Source organism: Somniosus microcephalus, chromosome 6 (assembly GCF_052327205.1).
Source record: "Somniosus microcephalus isolate GS21.2 chromosome 6, FLI_Smic_1.0, whole genome shotgun sequence".
Lineage (NCBI taxonomy): Eukaryota > Metazoa > Chordata > Chondrichthyes > Squaliformes > Somniosidae > Somniosus > Somniosus microcephalus.
The window spans coordinates 228,124,651-228,145,940 of record NC_140992.1 but is presented as its reverse complement, the minus strand read 5'-3'; the positions used below and the strand labels follow the sequence as shown (position 1 = coordinate 228,145,940).

The 21,290-nt window shown below is 40.7% G+C and overlaps 1 protein-coding gene across 3 annotated transcripts in view; it reads right to left on the bottom strand.

Annotated features, from left to right (window-relative positions):
• Positions 1-5,399: 5,399 nt before the first annotated feature.
• hdip1 (HDAC and MIER1 interacting protein 1) overlaps positions 5,400-21,290 on the bottom strand; it is a 36,609-nt gene continuing 20,718 nt past the window's right edge. Inside the window, exons 2-5 of one of the 3 annotated variants that reach the window (XM_085991523.1) lie at positions 17,490-17,598; positions 16,173-16,272; positions 8,743-8,925; positions 5,400-6,137 (exon numbers count right to left, since the gene is read on the bottom strand). In XM_085991523.1, the coding sequence (XP_085847649.1) occupies positions 6,019-6,137; positions 8,743-8,925; positions 16,173-16,272; positions 17,490-17,558 (471 nt within the window). In that variant the 5' untranslated portion in view covers positions 17,559-17,598 and the 3' untranslated portion in view covers positions 5,400-6,018. Of the gene's footprint in view, positions 6,138-8,742; positions 8,926-16,172; positions 16,273-17,489; positions 17,739-21,290 lie in introns of those variants that run through there. The other 2 variants (XM_085991522.1, XM_085991521.1) reach the window with 2 other exon arrangements.

The window sequence follows — 21,290 nt, the reverse complement described above, 5'->3', positions numbered from 1 at the left end:
ATCAAAATTTGCAGAAGACACAAAAATAGGAAATGAGGTTCATAGTTGCCAATCATTCACTTTCTAAGCAAACTGTCATCTTTTTGACCCTCTGTTCAAGCTACACACATGGTAGCACATGTTCAGGGGCCTTTAAAATCCACTCAATGCTTTGTGAGTTATCTTTCTGCCAATGTGCAGAAGAGATAGTTGGTGAGGCATTAATCAGCTCCTAGGGCTCCTACACAAAGGTAGATCATTATGGATTTCTGAAGTACGGCTCTATAATCTCAGATCTTTTCTCTACATGTAGATGTGCAAGATATTTATAACAGATCACAGGTAAGGCTTTACGTAAGTGTACAATACCAGCAATAAATAGAAGACATGGATCACATATCAATGGGATGTAACATTTAACACCAGAATAATTTGCAAATGCATTGTAATTTTTTTCACTAGCTTAATATAAATTTCAAACAGGAGTCCTTGATGTGCTTTCTGTTTATATCATTGGTATAACATAACTTCTTTTTAAAGAGTACGTGCTATAAAATAAACTCCTAATAATGAAATAGTAGAAACCTAGTAGTGAATTGTTTTTTTTTAATTATTATTAATTCACGGGATGTGGGTGTCGCTGGCAAGGCCAGCATTCATTGCCTATCCCTAATTGCCCTCGAGAAGGTGGTGGTGAGCCGCCTTCTTGAACCGCTGCAGTCCGTGTGGTGAAGGTACTCCCACAGTGCTGTTAGGGAGTTCCAGGATTTTGACCCAGCGACAATGAAGAAACGGCGATATATTTCCAAGTCAGGATGGTGTGACTTGGAGGTGGTGGTGTTCCCATGCAGCTGCTGCCCTTGTCCTTTTAGATGGTAGAGGTCATGGGTTTGGGAGGTGCTGTCGAAGAAGCCTTGGCGAGTTACTGCAGTGCATCTTGTAAATGGTATAAACTGCAGCCAGGGTTCGCCAGTGGTGGAGGAAGTAATTTAAGGTGGTGGGGCGTAGAGATGCACAGGGCACAGCTGTATTGTTTCATCAGATTCAACGGCAATTTGAGTATAACAGAGCTCCCTAAGGTTATCCAGTGGCTAGATATGACACAGACACAGTAACAAGGTCAAGAGTCTGAAGACCAACCTTATAGACTGGAATATCTGAGGTATTCACCCCTAGTACAAAGCACATTAACCAACTGGCAGGACATGGCATCAGAAATTGCTCGCAATAACCTTTTTATGGTTGAGCTGAGCCGAGGTGAAGCCAGGAAGTCGGTGAGGCTCCTCGAGCCATATAAGAGAACTAGATTAAAAATTCCCTACTAAAATTGGCTGTTGGCTCCATGTAACATGGATTTCATTAAGCCATTGATGTTATTTTCAATGGATTTTAAAGTAGCTTAAATATAAATTAAAAATATACATTTTAATTTTAAGCTTCAATTTGGATCGTAAGGTATTCATGCAAGAGCGCTGCAGAATTTTGGCTTTAAATTCAGTGTCTTGATGAAACAGCACAGGTTTTCCACAAAATCTAGCAACTTAACTAAAATCAAACAGATAAGTGTTGATTTTGCAAACTAAACTATTATAACAGGGCAACAGTTAATACTACTACACAAATAGACCATCATTATCCATGATGTCAAAAACAACCTGCTGTAGCCATACAATAATACAAATGAAAAAAGGCCAGTAGCGGACTTCAAAACAATCAGGTTAGCAGGCTCAAGAGCATAATCTTCAAACAAAGAGGCTGTTTAGCACTAATAAACTAGCAACTTTCTGTTGTAAATTGACCAGCAGGAGGATCAGGATCCTGTTAATAGCAATATATTCTGGGAGCAGCAGTTCTTGTAATCTGATCATCGTGCACTCCAAAATGCTGGAAAGTGCAACACAAAACGTGTCAAAAAAAAATCAAGATTTCATGGAAAATTTTCCCCAAATGGAGCTCATTTCCCAGTTCAAAACAAATTCTAAACCCACTGCAGCTAAAATTATGCTTTTTGTGTGTAGTTTTTTTCCTCCGCTAGTACAACTGATGGAATATTGGCTATAGCTGCAGTTTAAGTCAAGATTAGTTCATGTCCCACGGCACTCTTTGCCTACGTTACACAAGATATCCTTGGTTTTTTTTTCCTCTGAATGCTGAAACCCAAATTGTGGAACGTAATCCCAATACACAAATTAAAATTCTGAAATCCAATATAATAAAAAGGAATTTAACTTATTCAGTCACCTTGAAGCAGTGCCTTGGCCACGGGTCTCTATAAAGGGCAATTTTTCAGTTGCATGCATTTTCAGTTCTCAGATTTATAGGGACTGCCAGCTTTTCTGAGTTTTGCATGTTGCCATGTAGGATGGTCAACTGCGAGGACTGTAAGCAACTCAGGCACTCAAACAGGGTAGCAAATTGGGCAAAAAAATGTCAGATGAAAGTTAATGCAATGAAATGAGGCGATATATTTTGGAAGGAAGAATAGGGGTGAATATATACACTAACATTTTCAAAGTAGTGGGGTGGAGACAATCTTTAAAAGTGGGAGTACAAGTACATAAAGCTGTAAAAAAAAAACCTGAGATCCTATGTTTTATAAATAGGGCCATAGAGTGCAAAAGCTAAGAGTTAATGCTGAACCTATGGAAATCATTTGTTAAGCCACAGTTAGAATACAGTGTCCCATTTTAGGCATCCTACTTTAGGAAGAATATGAACATACAAAAATGTCAGACAGGAAAAGAGCAGCTGGCGTATCTAACCTATCCCATAGTCATGATCCCAGGCATCGTATTACAGACACTCCCTACGCGTAATCTCCTGGGAGGGGTGAAAAACCAGATTTTTTTAAATTCATACCAGTTAGGGAAACAAAAACCTGGAAAATTCTTCTCCGACCCTTTTAGGTGATCAAAACTAGTCCAGCAGACCACATTGACTCTCTTACACTATAGGGAACCTACCTCTTGTACAATGTGATCTCCGGCCCAGCCAGAAACAGTTCCAGCTCTCTCTTGAATATGTACAACAAATTAGCGTTCATCACATGGGCCAGCAGTCTGTTCCACAGGTCTTCTGTTCTCTGGGAAAAGAGTAACTGCCTAATATCCAACCTAGTTCTGCCCTTACATAAACTGTAAACAAGATCCCTGGTTCTTACTAACTTATCTGGTTGAAATATTCACATGTTCACTTCTCAACCAGTTGGCCAAAGGTATAATCTCAGGGCTGCCAAACATTCTTATGTACAGGGCACAGTTAAGTATTTTGCAAATCAGCCAAGCTGAAACAAAGTTTTCTTAAAATTTCAAACAAGCAGCATTTTCTACAAAATGTTCAAATGATAATTAACAAGAAAAAATTAACAGATCAAAAGGACAATCTGAATAGGGATATTTTACTTTTTGCAAGTGTGCAACCCAGTAGTTCTGACTGACTATAATTACTGTTTCCTGTGGACTAGTCAGGAAATAAAGGCCAATCTGCTCATCTTTTGGGTATAGGAAGGTTATTACCTTCCTATATCTGGATTAATTTTTAATTATTCAAGTGGCAAGTCAGCAATCATCATGCCTATATATAGGCAACAGGTAGCTGTCCTTCTGGAAAGCCCAGTTTTGAATGGAATGCAGTTGGATACAAGACCCACTCAAGTTTGTTGAAAATGGAGTGTGGCTTTTGCAAACTTGTTCCCATTTTCACCACAATGTCCCACTATCTTGCGGACATATCCTTGGACATTATCAATGCTGCTCCTTGGTAAGCCCACCAAATGTGCTCAAGGAATACAATCTCCCTGAGCCAACTGTGCCTGAATTGGGGAAGTAGAGTTTCAGGGAATCCCAAGTGAGACTATCATTGAGAGTGCAATTCAAAATAATCTCCTGGTTAAGAGTCAAATACTTCAACATCATGGCTTTTTAAAAAATCATTCTAGTGACGTTAGATGGATGTTATTACACAAGTTCCCCATGGTCACTCATACAGATTTCTATATTTAATTATGGATGAAACAAAGTGTTTGAAACATCACTGTGGAACATGGGTTTTATTCAGTGATGAATGACCTTCCACATGAGTGAAATACACCCCAATAAAACCCATAGTTCACAATACAAATCAAATATTCCATTTAAGTAGTTCCTCCAATGATTCAAGGATAAAAACCTGTTGTAATACCGAGGCATACATACCAATTAAATCCAGGTGTGATTCATCATCTCTAACTGAGCCAAACACAGCCAAAATAGCAACGAGCCATGACAATTGTCCTTAGTAGCTGCTGACTAGGGAACAAAAACAATCTGGGTTTCCTCCTCCTGATCACTATTCAGTGACCCCTGCTGGAAATTATGCATATGTGGATCGCTTAGAAGGGCAGCATTTTGCTCAGTTATGATGTCCCACAATTGAATCTGTTGCTGACACAAGGGACTGAGATCCAGATTCAAACTGCCCAGGCCTCACAGTGCCAGGGGTGGAGAGGGGAGAATGGTTGTGGCACTCAACCCGCTTCCTGCCTGCCTGAATCCTAATCCAGACAAAAATCAGGGCCTCTGACTCATAGCCAAGAGTCTTACCACTGAGCCAAGACTGATACTATATAGGTGCAACGGTGTCTATGATGGGGCGAAATTCTTCTATGGAAAGACTGGGCTTTTAGGGCCAAATAACCTTATCTTATTCCATGCTTTATGTTCTCATCTGGAGTTATTAAAAGTCAACAGACATAGCACAAAACCATTCCAGAAACAACTATAAGACTAAATCTACACCACCTTAATCTCAAATCCCCTCTTGCACACAGATCTAATGCTCTCCTCTCCTTAAATTATAGGTTTGTAGGTCACAAAAATCAGCTTTGAAATGCAACTTGATCAAATTTTACAGTAATTTTTCTATGTAGATTTCAGCTAAAACAGAAATAGATCAATATACTCTCAACTATATATAAACATAAAACACAGGCCAGATAAATGCAACATTTATACAATTTATGAAGCAAAAATAACAGATTTGTGACACCATCTCTTGTACACCATTTGGTTGGGCCCTATGGTAACAAGTATTATACCCATCACAGTCCCACCATGCCAGCAATACCCTCATGCCTATGATATAAATATGGTAAGACCCGAAAGTAAACATCCATGAGGGAGGCTGAACATACGGTTCACAAGTAGAATTTCCTATTTCAGTGCTCATGCCAATAGTCTATTTATCCCACACACTTATATCGTATATAAATGAACTATTTATTACGTAGGAAAGTTAATTATATGAAAATATCTCCAAAAATTCAGATCACATGTAAAACATTTCTGGGCTTAATTAATTTATGCTAAACAGATGTTAAATTATATTAGTTAAAAATAATAATTCAAAATGTACCATTTACACTGAAAATTGGAAAAGGAAGAAATGGTGTATGTAACATTTTTTATTGTAGTATTTTATGATCATTATTTGCAGTGTTTAGACTAATTACACAGACCAGAATAGAGAATACCTGTATGCACTCAATGTCATAAATAAGGTAAAATACCAAACGAAACGTGCATCTGGATCAGGAATTAACCATTTCTAGGTCCTTCCAAATACACCACAGGAACAGCTTCTGCTGCCTTTCCTGGCTTAACCTGTTCATCTGCTGAAGTGGATTGGGGAAGCAAGTGTTTCACACACTTTTTCCTGTTTCTTGTTTCAATGCATCGACCTACGTAACTCCTCTTTGTTCAACATAGCATAATTATTTCTGTACAAACAAAATATCTGAGATTGGAATTTAAAGAAAGAATTGTCTTCTTCCACTTTGGTGTACAAATTCAAGCCACTGCTTGTCCACATCCATGGCCTCAAAGAGTTTTGCTGTTAGAAACAGTCACCTGACAATTCAGCAGGATAAAGGAGTCTGACTGCAAGATTCGGGCTTCCACAATAATGCTGGAAAATGTCGCAGTACGAGGTCCATATTGGTGAAACAAACTGTGCAAGAGTTGAGTCCTGAGTTGTGGTTGTATTTCACTTTAGTGTGCTTTGTCAAAGAATTAATTTTTGATTGATTATTTTTCTGTTTATTTCTGCCAATGCCACTGAAAATACAAAGGCCCTTTCATCTGAAAGACTGGCATATACATCAACTTCCTTTTCTTGTCTTTCTATAAAACAAAAAGTATAGTACAGTAAATAATGATCAAGTCCAAAGAAATGCAGTTTCTCCAACTATCTAAATCTTACACTTCAACTTCATCATCTAACCCCACCCTCCCAAGTTAATAACCAGGCTGCGAGAGCTGAAAACACTTCCATCAACTACGGTGGGGCGAAAAGGTCAATTGTGAATTCAATCAGTGTGGGAACTTCCTAAGTAACTGCTCGCTTTCTTTTCCATCTGTAACTGAAAAAAAGTTCTCCGGTTTTAATAAAAGGAAATAAAAAAACAAAAGGCAACCAGGACTAGTATGTGGTCAGGATTATACATTCTCTTGGCACTGCTCAAGGAAAAACAATACTTTATGCAGCATTACACAACTCCAGTGTTTACACATTCATTAATAACAGTGGGTTTCTAGGCCTCAAGTTTTGTTTGACTATGATGTTTTCTTTACACTTTAGCTACAAAGCTACCTCAATGTACCCAAGAATTTGCGTAAAAGAATCGACTAACATTTGGCAACATAGGAGCTAGATGTTTTCTATTCTATTTGCATCTTTGTAAATGTTCCTGCCCAGCTGAAATCCTGAACCTTCTTAGAATCTCATATAAACACCAATCACTTCTGGACTGTAAACACGCAATGCCATTTTACAAATAAATACCAAGAAAACTGCAAATGCTATTTTACTATTTGTTAACCTTTTCACTGCCTGACTTTGATTTCAGCTTGATATTTTTTGGGCCAGTCTGTATGGCCAAAAGGAGATGGCTCACTGTTTGGTTTCTGTGCACAGAAACCAGAGTGCCTCATCAAGGGTTCAGACAGAATAGGGAGTAATCTTATTAAAAAAGTTTACCTCCCACATATGAAACATAGAAAAATAGGAGCAGGAGTAGGCCATTCGGCCCTTCGAGCCTGCTCCGCCATTCAATATGATCATGGCTGATCCTCTATCTCAATACCATATTCCCGCTCTCTCCCCATACCCCTTGATGCCTTTTGTGTCGAGAAATCTATCTATCTCCTTCTTAAATATATTCAGTGACTTGGAAATATATATATGCAGGTGCCTTTGGAGACTGGTATTAATGCTAGTTTATTTAGTATAAGATATTAGATTGATTGAAAAAAATTGGGCGAGGTCGACAACCAGGGTGCTGAAGGTATTGATGGCATGTGGCTATTCTTCATCACCTATTGAGAAAATGCCCAAAGAGACACTATTTTTACATGGTTTCTCAACAACATCCTACGGATGTTCTGTCAGTTACTGCTTGGCCAAGAGGAACGTATTCAAATTGTTTTATGGCAATGAAAAGTGTATATCTTTTACTGCAAGTCTGTTTTGCACAACGGATCAGTGGGCATCACCAAGCAGAGACCAAGTGCTTCTCCAGAGAAAGAGAAAGAGAGAGAGAGAGAGAGGGGGGGGGGGGAAGGCTGCAGAGTCACCCTGGACCCTTTCACAAAAGGAAAGATTGGATTTTTATAAACCCACTTACTAGTGGAGAAAGAAACCCAAATGTAATTAGTATGCATTCGTTTCTATAAATACAGTATGGAAAAATGGAAAACCAGATGATGGACATTAAAAATGTTGTCAAATTTCTCAAATCAATTATTCTTCATTTTTGCTGGAAATGAAAAACACTTTTTTTTAAGTTAAAACTGAAATACATCACTATAATTTTTTACAGGAAACTGGTATATTCAGCAATGGCAGTGAAAAGGTTAGCTGTTAATACAATGACTTCCACACAAATCAGTTGAACTGCCAGAACACTTTCAGCAGTTTTCACTGATACGAGTGAAACTCAATACTTATTTTGGCAAAAACACACCGGGCAGTCTTGGATTAGCAGCAGCAAATTCTAATAAACAAAGCAAAACTGTGTTTTGCCAATCTTCCCAAATTTGTAAGCTTTTACATCCAGTTCTCACCACTGCATGTTATTCATTATTAAAAGGGTAAAGTTGAACCCCCTCAATTAGCAAAGACAGAAACTTACAGACCTAATGTCCCAGATTTAAATTCCAGTTAGCCGATTATTACCTGGGTAACAAGAGATGTGCTACAATTGGCCTCAAAACCCCTGCGAGTCAAAAAATCAGCTGGAAAATGCATCTTTGTGGATGTCTGAAGACAGATCAGCTCGCCTCCTCTCCATTCAATTTACTTGCTGACACTCACTTTCTAGGCTCATTCGTGAATGAGAAAGGTACTGGGATGCAATTACTTCACATGGACCCATATCCCAGCATTAGTCAACCGCTTCAGGAAAGGAGGAGGGCTAAACAAGAGCAAATTGGTTAAAAATAATACCATTCACAAAGGGGGCAATACTGTAGTTGTAATGACCCCCATTCCCCCTGCTCCTTAAGATGCTGGGTTATGATTCTAAGAGCAGCACCAGTCCTCTGATTCTTCGCACAAGAGCCTGGCAGAACCCAGTTAGATTTTTTTCCCTCTCTAGCCGAGGCCAATTGTAGCATGTCCACCATGACTTAGCTGATGTAGCCAACAATAAAGGATTGAACCTGGTCTGCAAAAGCTCAATACCCCTCCCCCCGCCCCGCCCCCCCAGAATCACACACGTATTTTCACCTTTCTCATCATCGTGTTTTTTGCTCGGGGTGGTCTTGGGTCGCCCTCGTCGCCGCCGAATCTGCTCAGAATGGCTGTCTGATCTGGAACGTTTCCTGTTTTCCAAGTCTTTGGTCAGAGGAGAATTTGCTTTCTCTCGCCGTGCCCTTTCTGTTCTCCTTCTCTTAGCTGCTGCCTTGTTGTCTATCATAAAATAAAGGTTTGTAAAATCCCGTCAGACCCGCTGTATAGCAAATAAACTAATGTTTACGTTCCATTAAAACGGGGCACGTAAGGTGACATTCAGTCACAGATATTAGCTCCAAGTCCTTTCTAAAACTGAAGCTGCCCAGTTAGGATCAATCTGAAATTCAGGTGCCACCTCTGCCCATACCATGTAAATGCAACCATGGTGGCAGCAATAAATATTTGAAGCTAGCTGCTAATACAACAAACTCCCTTTAGGATTTCAGAATCTGGGTTTAAATTTCAAAAGCTAGATTAGAATCTCACTCACCATAATCTTGTTAAAACAGGACTCTAAAAGGAAGTAAGGAAACGCAAGAAGACTAACGATATGATTATTTGAACCCTGCAGATTTTTGGACCATTCCCAAATAAGTCAAATTTAAAATGATTAATACTGCCCTGTCCTTTTGGACAATATATATTTAGTAGAGTGGTTTCACTACAGTAATTTAGAAATACAATATATAATAATCTGTATAGATTAAAAATTACATCTATGCACATTTCCCGTCATCTTTTCCATTATAAATGCCTTTGTTTACATTTATAATGGAAACTGCCTATATAAACTTGTCACACTGTAAATACCACCTCTCCTTAATAGAGGTGTTGCAGCACTAACACTGACAAGAGGTTATAATTACAACATGTCAAGTCATATAGGCATTTTCCATTATAAATGTGGACACAGGAATTTATAATGGAAATATAAAAATAATAAGGACTGAATGTAGAACTTTAAAAAGTGACTGAATAATGTCTGCACACCCTGGTCCAGTTATCGCCTGTCCTCTAACCTCACTTCACTTAAAGACAACACCTAGCCTTGACTCATGTGCTACACCTTGGGAGCTCAACTCCTATACTAAAATTATGTTAACTTCCCAGGAGTGTATCTGTGCTTACATCACACTCGGCAATAACAAGGTTTACCCAAGCATGCAACTGAACGGTCTTGCATGATATACAAAAAGGGCTAAATTGCCACCATAAGAAGCTTAGAAGGACCACAAAGTACAAGGAACTGCATAGTAGAAATCCTAACAAGAAAGGAATCCAGGTGAAGCACAACTGCCCAGGAGAGTTGAGTAGTGCCCTAGGTTTCTACATAGCAAACAAGTTATATTTAGCAATCAACGTGATTTAGTAAACACCACTAAAAAAGAACTACACGTGTTATTGTACATGGATCTCTAAGGAACATCTGAAGGTAGCAATACTCTATGCTACAAATGACAGTGAACAATGCAAAGGGCAGGTTACTATAGAATGTAGTGTCATCTAGATTATGTTCAATTAACATATCTCCTAAATACAGATACACAAAAGTATCTGCTGTGCATTCACAAATGGAAATTATCAAACCAATACAGTAAGCACATAACAATCTGCAAGTGGCCAAAGACACTTAAGGATGCGTGTCATATCTTGCAGCACATAATGCAACTAATCCTCAGTACCAAACGATAATAAAATGTTTCCTTGCTGTTAGCGAGGAATAGGTAAATAGGCATGTTTTTTATCTTCAACTGAAAGGATTTGAGAGGGGATTGCGGTAATAGTGAAGAATGGGACTCAAAAGAAAAGGAGCAGCCATGACCATTTTGAGGAATAAGATCATCTGGTTGAGGGTCCAGATACCACCAATCAACAATGTTCAAACCAGTGGCAGGACCACACATCTATCCTTCCAGTTCATCATTAGTAACTAATCCCATTGAGATCAATGCACTGGGTCTTTCTGGCATACATCATAATCTTGAACAATTAATAGATAGTAATGACAATTGTTTGAATAGGTATGAAGCAATTGGCCAAGTAGGTATAATGTTCTGGACATTACCTAGGGGAGACTACTGATCACCTGGTAAACACTAGTGCTTTGTTTTGTAATATCGTACCACTATCCAGGTTATTTGTCAAAGGTCACCTGATGACTTTGAATAAAGATGGAATTTCTGGATGTAGAATAACACTAAAACAAGGGTATCATCAGAGGCTACCAAAGTAAATCACATTAAATTTACATCCTTCTGATCCAAGTAATGAAATTTAGAAAAAGCTATCAGATCATCCTCTGTGCCTTTCTGATCAAACAAACATCAGCTATGCAGTTTATGGCAACCTCAGCCCTTCTGCAGCTGAAATCCTCATTCATGCCTTTGTCACCTGCAGACTCATTAATCCAAAGCTCTCCAGACTGGCCTCCAATCCTTCACCATAAAATATAAAAGTCGAGATTTAATGGTGAATATATATAAAACCGTAGCAAGACTATTTAAGCATGGTGGTGAAACAGGGGCACTTCCAAAGGAGAAGCAAATGCTGGAGGGAGGAAAAGCTGGTGAATAATTGAATTCAATTCATCCTCTTCCACTTCCTAGCATTGAGGTATGGTGGTATAGTGGTTATGGTGCTGAACTAGCAACCCAGAGACCCTCAATTCAAATCCCACTATGGCAAATGTGTGGGCTATCACTAGATTAAATGTGCATGTGTGCAGTTCTAGGCACTACACAAATAGGATGTTGGAGGCGAGAGAGAGGAGATAGTGCAGGTTCACTAGGATAAAGCCTGGTATGAGGAGATACAAATACAAAGAAGGATTTGAAAAATTAAAGCTGTTTTTGTTAGAACAGAAGGGATTAAGGCATGATTTGATAGAGGTGTTTAAAGTTATGAAGGGATGGGACAGAGTAGGTAAAAACAAGCTCTTTCGAGTGATCGAGGGGAACAAGGGCACATCGATATAAGATTAAAGGTGAGAAAATTAGGACAATGAGCAGGAGAAACTTTTTCTTTTATAGAGGTTTGTGAAACTGTGGAATGCACTGCCAGACTTAGTAACTGAAGCAGAAACTGTGTCAACATTTAAGAATAGGGTACATAGTTGATTGAAGGAAAGGAGAATAAAAGGGATATGGGAACAGCGTGGGCACATAGGATTAGGATTAGTTTGTGTGGCAGATAAATAACAACAGGGGCTGGTTGGGCCAAACGGCCTGTTTCTGTGTTATAATCTCCATGTAATTCTATGTTTTTTTCAGTCCTTAATGAAGCCTTTATATGGTTTTTCTAACCTTGCTGCACTGATTTAAGGAGACCAGTTCTGTACCAGGCTTCCATTACCATCCTCCCCCATTCACTTTTCCACCTGGTGCTATAGTGCACCAGGCACCAAACAGCTGTAAAGCTGGAAATGGGTCGCCACTGCTACCAGAACAAGGCGAATTAGAATGTTTACATTCCGATGTGTAGCTGATCAGTCCTGTGTGCCACCTGCCTTACTTTCCATTCATGGCCAGAGAGAAGCAGAGAAGATAAAGAGAGTCAGTATGTGACTGGGTAATGAGGGAGAGAAAATAAAATGCAAGCATGAGTGCACGAATGAGTGAGAGATACAGAGCGCATCACTGTATGCAAGATGTTGCACTTTGTTGTGGAGATGCAAAACAAGATTTTTAAAAGGGGAAAAAAAGCTAGTTACTTAATGGTGTGCACATCAGACCTGGAACTGAAACTTACCAGCACTTCACAGTTTGCAAAGTTCCATGACCAGACAATGAAACTCTGAATGAGCGAGACTTAAAACAATTAGAATTTCTGGCCTTAAAGGGACAGGCCACTTAAAGCATTGCTCCATCTTAGCAGAAGGATAATACATACCGCATTACATGGCATCATTTTAATACAGGTCATCATCCAATTTACCATGAGCAACACTATGGGAGATTCGTTATCGATTTTGAAAAACAAGTCAGCGTGCACATGGCATACATCATACTGCAAACATACTTTGTTACAGATACAAAATAATCTTAAAAGGGAGAAAAAAAAAAGCTTGCTACTTAGCACTGGATGCACGGACCTGAAACTGACTAGCACTTCACTACTTGTAAACATTCCCTGACAAAATAAATTGCATTTCCTGTATATAGCATATTTAATGTAAACAACGTCTCAAGGTGCTTCACAGAAGTGTAATCAGACAAAAATGGACACCGACCCAAAGGAGCGATTAGGAGAGTTGACTAAAAACTTGGTCAAACAGGTAGGTTTGAAGGAGGCTCTTAAAGGACAAGAGGAAGATGGAGAGGCAGAGAGATTTAGGGAGGGAGTTCCAGAGTGTAGAACCTAGGTGGCTGAAGGCATGGACTCCAATGGTGGGGCAAAAGGGAGTGGGGGGGATGCACAAGAGGCTAGAGTTGGAGGAATGCAGAATTACCAGAGGATTGTAGGGCTGCAGAAGTTTATAGAGATAGAAAGGGGTGATGCAATTAAGAGATTTATAAATCTCTAAGAGTGAGAATTTTAAATTGGTGGTGTTTGGGGTCCAGGAGCCAATTGGATCAGTGAGCATATGATTGATGGGTGAGCAAGGCTTGGTGCAGTCTAGAATATGGGCAGCAGAGTTTTGGATGTGCTGAACTTTATGGAGTGTGAAACATGAGCGGTCCCATTGGAAGATTGAAATAGCAGAGTCTGGAGGTGATAAAGGCATGGATGAGGGTTTCACCAGCAGATGCACTGAGGCAGGGTGGAGGTCAGAAGTAGGTGGTCTGTGACAGAGAGAATATGTGATCATAAGCTCAGCTCGGGGTCAAATAGCACGGCGAGGTTGCAAACAGTCCGATACAACCGGAGAGTGGCTGAAGAGAGAGATGGAATGCGTGGCAAGGGTTGGGAGATTGTGGTGGAAGCCAAAGCCAATAGTTTTGATGTTTCCAATGTTTGACTGGAGTTAATTGTGTCTGATCCAGGACTGGATTTTGGACAAATAGTCTACCAACAGAGGCAGTGAAGCAGTTGAGAGGGGTTGTGGAGTAGTAGAGCTAGGTGTCATCAGTGTATATGTGAAAGCTGACACATTGGCCCAGAAATTCCGTTTGCAGGCCTCCCGCGGGCGGAGGGCTGCGATCTTGAAAAATCTGCGACTAGGCTAGAGGGCTCCCAGGAGGCGCAGAGTTCCGTTGCTGGGCCTCTTCAAACTGCCAGTGTGCAGGGCCCACGTATCCTAGAGGCGCAGGCGGTTCGCAGTGTCACTGGGATCACGTGGGCTATGGGGAGCCAATCAGAGAAGGGAATCTCCCTTCACACATTTGACAGGAAGACCTGTCAAATATATGAATGGAAATCACCCCCAAAACATAGTAAAACTTTAAATAAAAAAAATTTAAAATCACATTTTAAAAGTCACTTTAAATTACATAAATTAAGTATTTTAAACAAAAATTTTATTTTTTGAAAAAAATAATTAAAGTTTGTAATGGGGCTAAAAATAAACTTATCTTTCTTTAAAGTATTTTTAAATGATAAATCAGTGGAAATTTTTTATTTTTTCAACTCTTTTCCTGGTAAAAGCAGGCCGTGCACCTGCTTTTCCAGGTGCAAGAATTGTAAGTGTTTTCTGCGGGCGGAGGGTCTCCAAAAAACGGAACTCTCCCCCCGCAGAGGCCCTGCACCAGCGCAGCCGGAGGATCTGTCAAGAGCTTTCTTGACAGATCGGAAATGTCGGTTTCCAGCGCATGCGCAGTGCATGCCTAAATCCGGCATTTCCGTTGGCCCTATGGGTGAGTACACAGCGCGTACACACCCGTAGGGAACGGAATTTCTGCCTCAACGTGTCTGAATGATGTTGCCAAGGGGCAGCATGTAGATGAGGCAACAATTGAACGGTGAGTGACCAAGCTTGTGCTTACTTAACAATTAGATTTAGTTGCCTTAAAGGAACACAGTTCCCCCTCAGTAGGATAATGGCCCTGAATTTGCGGTCAGTATGACGGCGTACTCTCAGAGTACGCCATCATACCGCCTTTAAAATTGACCGCATGTGCTAAATCCTGAACTTGCAATCGGTCAAATTCCGAATAGACAGATGATCTGCTGCAACTTTCAAGTCCTCATTCAAATGATGCGCTGGCGAAAAGTTGGGCTAATTGCCCACCAACTGCACGTTAATTACCCTGAAATTTTTTATGGCTGGTGCAAACAAGCGCAGGAGCCTGTTGCACAGTGTAAGGGGGAATAATAAAATTGTATGCATACTAATTGAGTTTTATGGTTCCTATCCAGAAACATTTAACTATCTTCTAAAGTGCACGGAAGTATTAAAATTACTTTAATATCTATGCTTTTAGGTTAAACTGTACAAATCAAAATAACTTCAATTTACTGTGTTAGGTAAAACTTCAGGCTTGTTCATCTTGCCAATCCTTTTTATTTAAAATGAGTATTTTTTAATAGTCATCAATTAACAAAATGCATATAACTTGCATTTACTAATCACATTCACTTCTTTTGTGATTCACAAAGCACATTATTAAATGAAAACATAAATGTTTTAATATCATGCAGAAAGTCATGGATACCCACAAGCTAAGGAAAGGGTCTTCAATAATCAATTAGAGATAGCAGGAGCAATTTAATGGACTTTCTGCAAAGCTTAATGCTGTCCCGTCGGAGATTTCTAGGTTTCCTGATTGGCTAAGAGTCAGGAAGTGAAAGGAGCACCGCGCCCACGTGATCCCAGGAACACTTGCGCACAACGATGTGCCCCTGGGATCCCTGGGCCACTATGCTGCGTGCAACTCCGCAGCGTTTCAAAGCAACTTCTCGAAGGGGGGTTTGCAGCAGACAAGTGCAGATTCCGTTCGGAGGTTGGCAGCGTGCTCTTTAGCTACTCCACTGACTGTAAATTCAGGGCCATTCTTCATTACATGCTATATTACTCCTACTGTTATGAAACAGATCATCATACAATTAACCATGAGCAACACTACAGGAGATCCTACTAGTAATATAGTCGTTAGAGATGCAAAACAATCATAAAATGCTGGGCACTTCTGAACTGCACTTTCAACTCACAGCTGGAAACTGGCAAATACAGTCCAATTTGCAAAGTTCTCTAATAAAACAATAATTAAACTAAATGTCGAGTTACTCAACAATTAGACTCAGGGGCCTTAAAGAAGGACAGCTACATCTTACTGGCATAATGATACATTGTGCTTTCATAAAACCTTTGCTGAAGGTTTTCAATCCAGTTGTGTTTCTACAGTCAAAATAACAGAGCAACTAAAACAGATACCAATTTGTAATCTAACAATGGATGGATGATGCATTTGTATCGCTTACTCATTTCTTTGCTCCCACCCCATACAGTTTTTCTGCTCGGCAGTCTGACAGGTTTTCTTATCATTTACCTAAATTAGGTGGCGGTGATTTCTCAGACTGTTTAGCATTCAGTAGTCTTCTACTTATAAAAATGAATCCACAAGGGCATGATTTACAGGCGACAGGAATCTGAAAAATTAAACAGTTGAAATTAGATGACGTTTTTCTGCAGTCCATCTCAGTAAACATTTTAATCACAAGGGAAATGCAAACGTTCACATATGTAGACGTTTTTCTATATTTAAAAAAATATTTTTTAATCGCAAACCGATAAACTACTCAAAATTATTGTAGATTCTGGTACATTTTTTATATCCAACTCATACTAAAAGGATTACGTAGCACCGATTCATTTGAAAAATATTCGTAATGTTAGGAAGGTTATATACTAGGCAAGGCAGTTTGCCAAGAATGCAGTCTTTTGCATTTTCCTTTTGATGACGAACTGACATTTCTTATGCAAATATTTCTAAGAATTGCCGTCCGTGCGTCCTACATGAAACAATTACTGTAAACCGCCTACATAATCAAACGACATTAATAACACCGAGCTAAGAAGCAGAAATCCTCAGCCAATTGATGTTGAATACAAATGGCTGCAAGATTTGCAGCGTGAACTCAAAGCTCAAAAAGCAAATATGTATTTTGAAAGTCGAGGCGTAAACCCATGAATGTCTCCGTTGTGATTAAGCCTTTGGCAACTCGTCATCACTTTACCAGTATTCATGTTTGGGAGAACTGCCCGCACTGCATATGCCACATGACAACAAAGATTAAATTCTACGTTCAAAGAGGTCTAAAAATGTCTAATTTCCCCATTAAAAGTTTATTTACGACTATGTCGAATAGGAGACTTAGAGCGCGACTATTTATCAACGTGGAAGTAATATGTATTTTTGCAAATGTGGTATTCGGCTGACGCCGAAGCATTTTAATCACTTTCAGATGAAAGACATTTGCTCAAGGGCTCTATTCCACAGTCATTTACAACCCAAATGCCATCCTTTTATTGTCTTACATCTCCAAATAGAATACGTGACCATACCGTAGCAAAGACAGGGGGGTTGATATTATGCAATATTCCTCACGCCTAAAGCTTGCTGAAAGGTCCTAAAGTCATCAAAGGTGTAAATTCATTTCTTTAAAAAAAAAATTATAAATCGTGTCAGTAGCGAGGTCACACAAAAAATAATCGAAAATATTAGGCCAGTGTCTCTGAATGATGCTTCAAAAAGACAACCTCAATAATGCACCCTATCAAACCGCACAAAGAAAGGCTCGCTCCTCACCCAGAATCGCGAAATGAATGTGAAAAACACAAATATTTATAGTCTGATATATCCCACCTGTTGGTCGCATTCCGGACATGCTTTCGTAGCCATTTTTGTAACTTTCTTCGCCTTATTTGCAGCCATTTTCCCGGTTTGATTGCGAGCTCTGATTCATAAGGGCTGTCTGTGATAAAAAGTTCGAGTGGAACTTCATTACAACTCCAGAGTAACAATGTATCCGGCTGCCATCGCCCGCGAGCCCAGCGGCGACCTGCGCGGCAACGCTACGCGCGCCACCTGCCGCGGGCACCAGCACGTAACGCCGCACATGTGCGTGCACGCGCGCAAATTCGCAAACACACACACAGCTACCCGGAAGCATCTCTCATAGAATAGAATCATAGCACAGCACAGGAGGCCATTCGGCCCACAGTGCTTGTGCCGGCTTTCTGAAAGAGCTATCCTGTTAGTCCCACTCCCCTGCTCTTTCTCCAGAGCCCTGTAATTTTTTCCCCATCAAATACTTATCCAATTCCCTTTTGAAAGTTACTATTGAAAAAGACTTACATTTATATAGCGCCTTACACAACCATCAGACGTCTCAAAGAGCTTTACAGCCAATGAAGTACTTTTTTGGAGTGTAGTCACTGTTGTAATGTGGGAAATGCAGCAGCCAATTTGCACACAGCAAGCTCCCACAAACAGCAATGACCAGATAATCTGTTTTTGTTATGTTGATTGAGGGATAAATATTGTCCAGGACACCAGGAATAACTCCCCTGGCTCTTCTTTGAAATAGTGCCATGGGATCTATTTACATCCACCTGAGAGAACAGACAGGGCCTCAGTTTAATATCTCATCTAAAAGACAGCACCTCTGACAGTGCAGCACTCCTTCAGCACTGCACTGGAGTGTCAGCCTAGCTTTATGTGCTCAAGTCCCTGGAGTGAGACTTGAACCCACAACCTTCTGACTCAGAGGCGAGTGTGCTAACCACTGAGCCACAGCTAACACAGAAGCTGCCTCCACCGCCCTTTCAGGCAGTGCATTCCAGATCACAACAACTCGCTGATTTAAAAAAATCTTCATGTCTTTTACCAGTCGCCTTAAATCTATGTCCTCTGGTTACCGACCAGCGTAGTTTTTTGGGGGGAAACAATTGCCTCCCCTCTTCTGTTGAAGGCGCTGGTTTTCTGCTCAGGTACTGGCACCTTACCCCGTGACTAATCCTCATGCGTGAGCAAAAATCAACCAAAAAAAATCTCCAGGTGCTGGAAATATGAAACAAAAACAGAAAATGCTGGCAGCACTCAGCAAATCAGGTAGCATCTGTGGAGAGAACAAGTTAAGGATTCAGGTTTTGACCCTTCATCGGACCTGCAAGATATTACAGATGAACATAATTTAAAAGAGAATAAAAGGGGAAAAAACAAAAGCACACACACACACACACAAGAAATAGATGCAAAATACTGCGGATGCTGGAAATCTGAAATAAAAGCAGAAAATGCTGGAAATACTCAGCAGGTCAGACAGTATCTGTGGAGAGAGAAACCAAGTTAACGTTTCAGGTCGAGGTACCGGGGGAACTGTGATAATGGTCACTCCCAGGCCTGTATGATGGTAAAACTCTGTTCAAAATACAGCTGTCAGAGATTCATTTGTAACTTCAAACCAGTGATGAATTGTTTCATCAACACCTTCCTGCTAGTCTTCATCTGATGAGGACAAGAAAAATAAGCACTGTATCCCAAACATTAACGATGTTGGCATTTATGTAGCTGCACTTTTCTTAGAATATTCAGTAAGTTTTAACTAGGTATCAAAATCATGAGGGGTCTAGACAGAGTAGATAGAGAGAAACCGTTCCCATTGTCGGAAGGGTCGAGAACCAGAGGACACAGATTTAAGGTGATTGGCAGAAGAACCAAAGACGACATGAGAAAAAACTTTTTTATGCAGCGAGTGGTTAGGATCTGGAATGCACTGTCTGAAAGGGTGGTGGAGGCAGACTCAATCGTGGCTTTCAAAAGGGAATTGGATAAGTACCCGAAGGAAAAAAATTTGCAGGGCTACAGGGAAAGGGCGGTGGAGTGGGATTAGCTGAAGTGCTCTTGCAGAGAGCCGGCATGGGTTTGACGGGCCGAATGGCCTCCTTCTGTGCTGTAACCATTCTATGATTCTAGGTAACATTTGTATTTGAAAATGAACATTTATATTTGGTATTATTCCTTGATTCATTGACTGGATGCCTGCAGTACAGCTTAGTGGTAAGAATCTTTGTGTACTCTTCTGGTTGGGTGATTAAACGAATCATCTGTAAATTAATAAAAATTTAAAAGGACCTTAACAAATTAAATTAAAATGTAATTGGCCGCGGTGATGATGCACTCCAGTCCCCGCGGCGCCCACTGGTCATGGAAGGCCTCAAGCGTGCCAGCAGATACCGCGTGCTCCATCTCCAGGGCCACCCGGGTGCGAACATGGCCACGGAAGAGAGGCAGGCAATAAGAATATTTGTGTAAGGATTGAGAACAATACATTAGCGTAATGACAGGTGCCAAGCAGAAACACAGTGTTGCAAGTAATTGGCAGTCTTTTTTACCCCAGTTCATTAAACACTTGCCAAAAATGTAGATGGCCCTCTAGGGATTTACATTGTTATCATTCAGTGCATGTAGTTTTTCAGTATCTTTGAAACAATATGGGCTTTGCATTCTTCAAACAGAGACAGTTACATATATTTGTCTCCCATTCTGCCAGCGCATTTCACACCTAATCTAGAGCCGTCTTTTGTCTCCACTAGTCCTATCACCATCTCGTCTCGTTTTGAATACCTCTTAATGTCTCTTCACTTCTCTTTTGTTCTCTCCCTGCCCCCAAACTGGCCTTTTAATCTGTTTAATTTCCTGTGCTTTTTCAGTCTTGACACAGGGTTTCGACCCGAAACGTTGACTCTATGGGGTAGATTTTCCCGAACCTATCGGGAAGAAGGCAGGACTTCCCCTTTTGGGTTTTTGACCCACCTACTTTGACGTCTGGCCAATCCGTGCGATTTTCCCTTGATTGACCTTGTTGAGCCCACCCAGCGAGCTCAGCAGGCCAATTAAGGGCCACCCGGCAACAGGTGACGTCACAGACTGCAATTTCATCTGTCAAGAGTTTTTGACAGATGAAATATCAGTGTTTCACAGCTGTTTGAAGCTGTGAAAGACTGACACTCTGAGTTCTACCATGAGTCATTCTGCACAGACTCAGTTAGAACTCTCACCGGCACTCAAAGCTGAAGGCTGTCACTTTTGACAGATCGCAGCCGTTCAGCTTTAAGTTCCGGGTGAGTGATGGACTCCCGACGGCTACAGGAAGAAAGGCTGTGAAGGTAAGTACAGGTAAGTAAAAGTTCTTTACACACTTTAGACACACCAAACACACTTACCTTTACACTCATGCACCCATCACTCACCTGATCACCGACATCGCGACCCCTCCAACTCCTTCAACCCGACAGCCCACCTGCTCTAACCTGGTGTGGTTTGGAGCCATCGGGAAACCCACACGAAACCCCTCAAAATAGGGATTAAGCTAAAAACTGCCTGTTCCGCAGTTAATTGGCACTAATCCCTTCCCGCCTGGTTTCGGCGGGTCCCAGTGCGGGGCGGGTGCCCGCTGCCCCTGAAACTTACGTGGGGCGGGGTTTTGGGCGGGATGGTGTCGGGACCCCCAAATTCGAGATTTCCCCCCCCCCACATGCCTGAAACCCTGCCTGACGGCTCCACGAAAATCTAGCCCTATGTCTCTCTCCACGGATGTTGCCTGGCCTGCTGAGTTTTTCCAGCATTTTCTGTTGTTATTTCGGATTTCCAGCATCTGCAGTA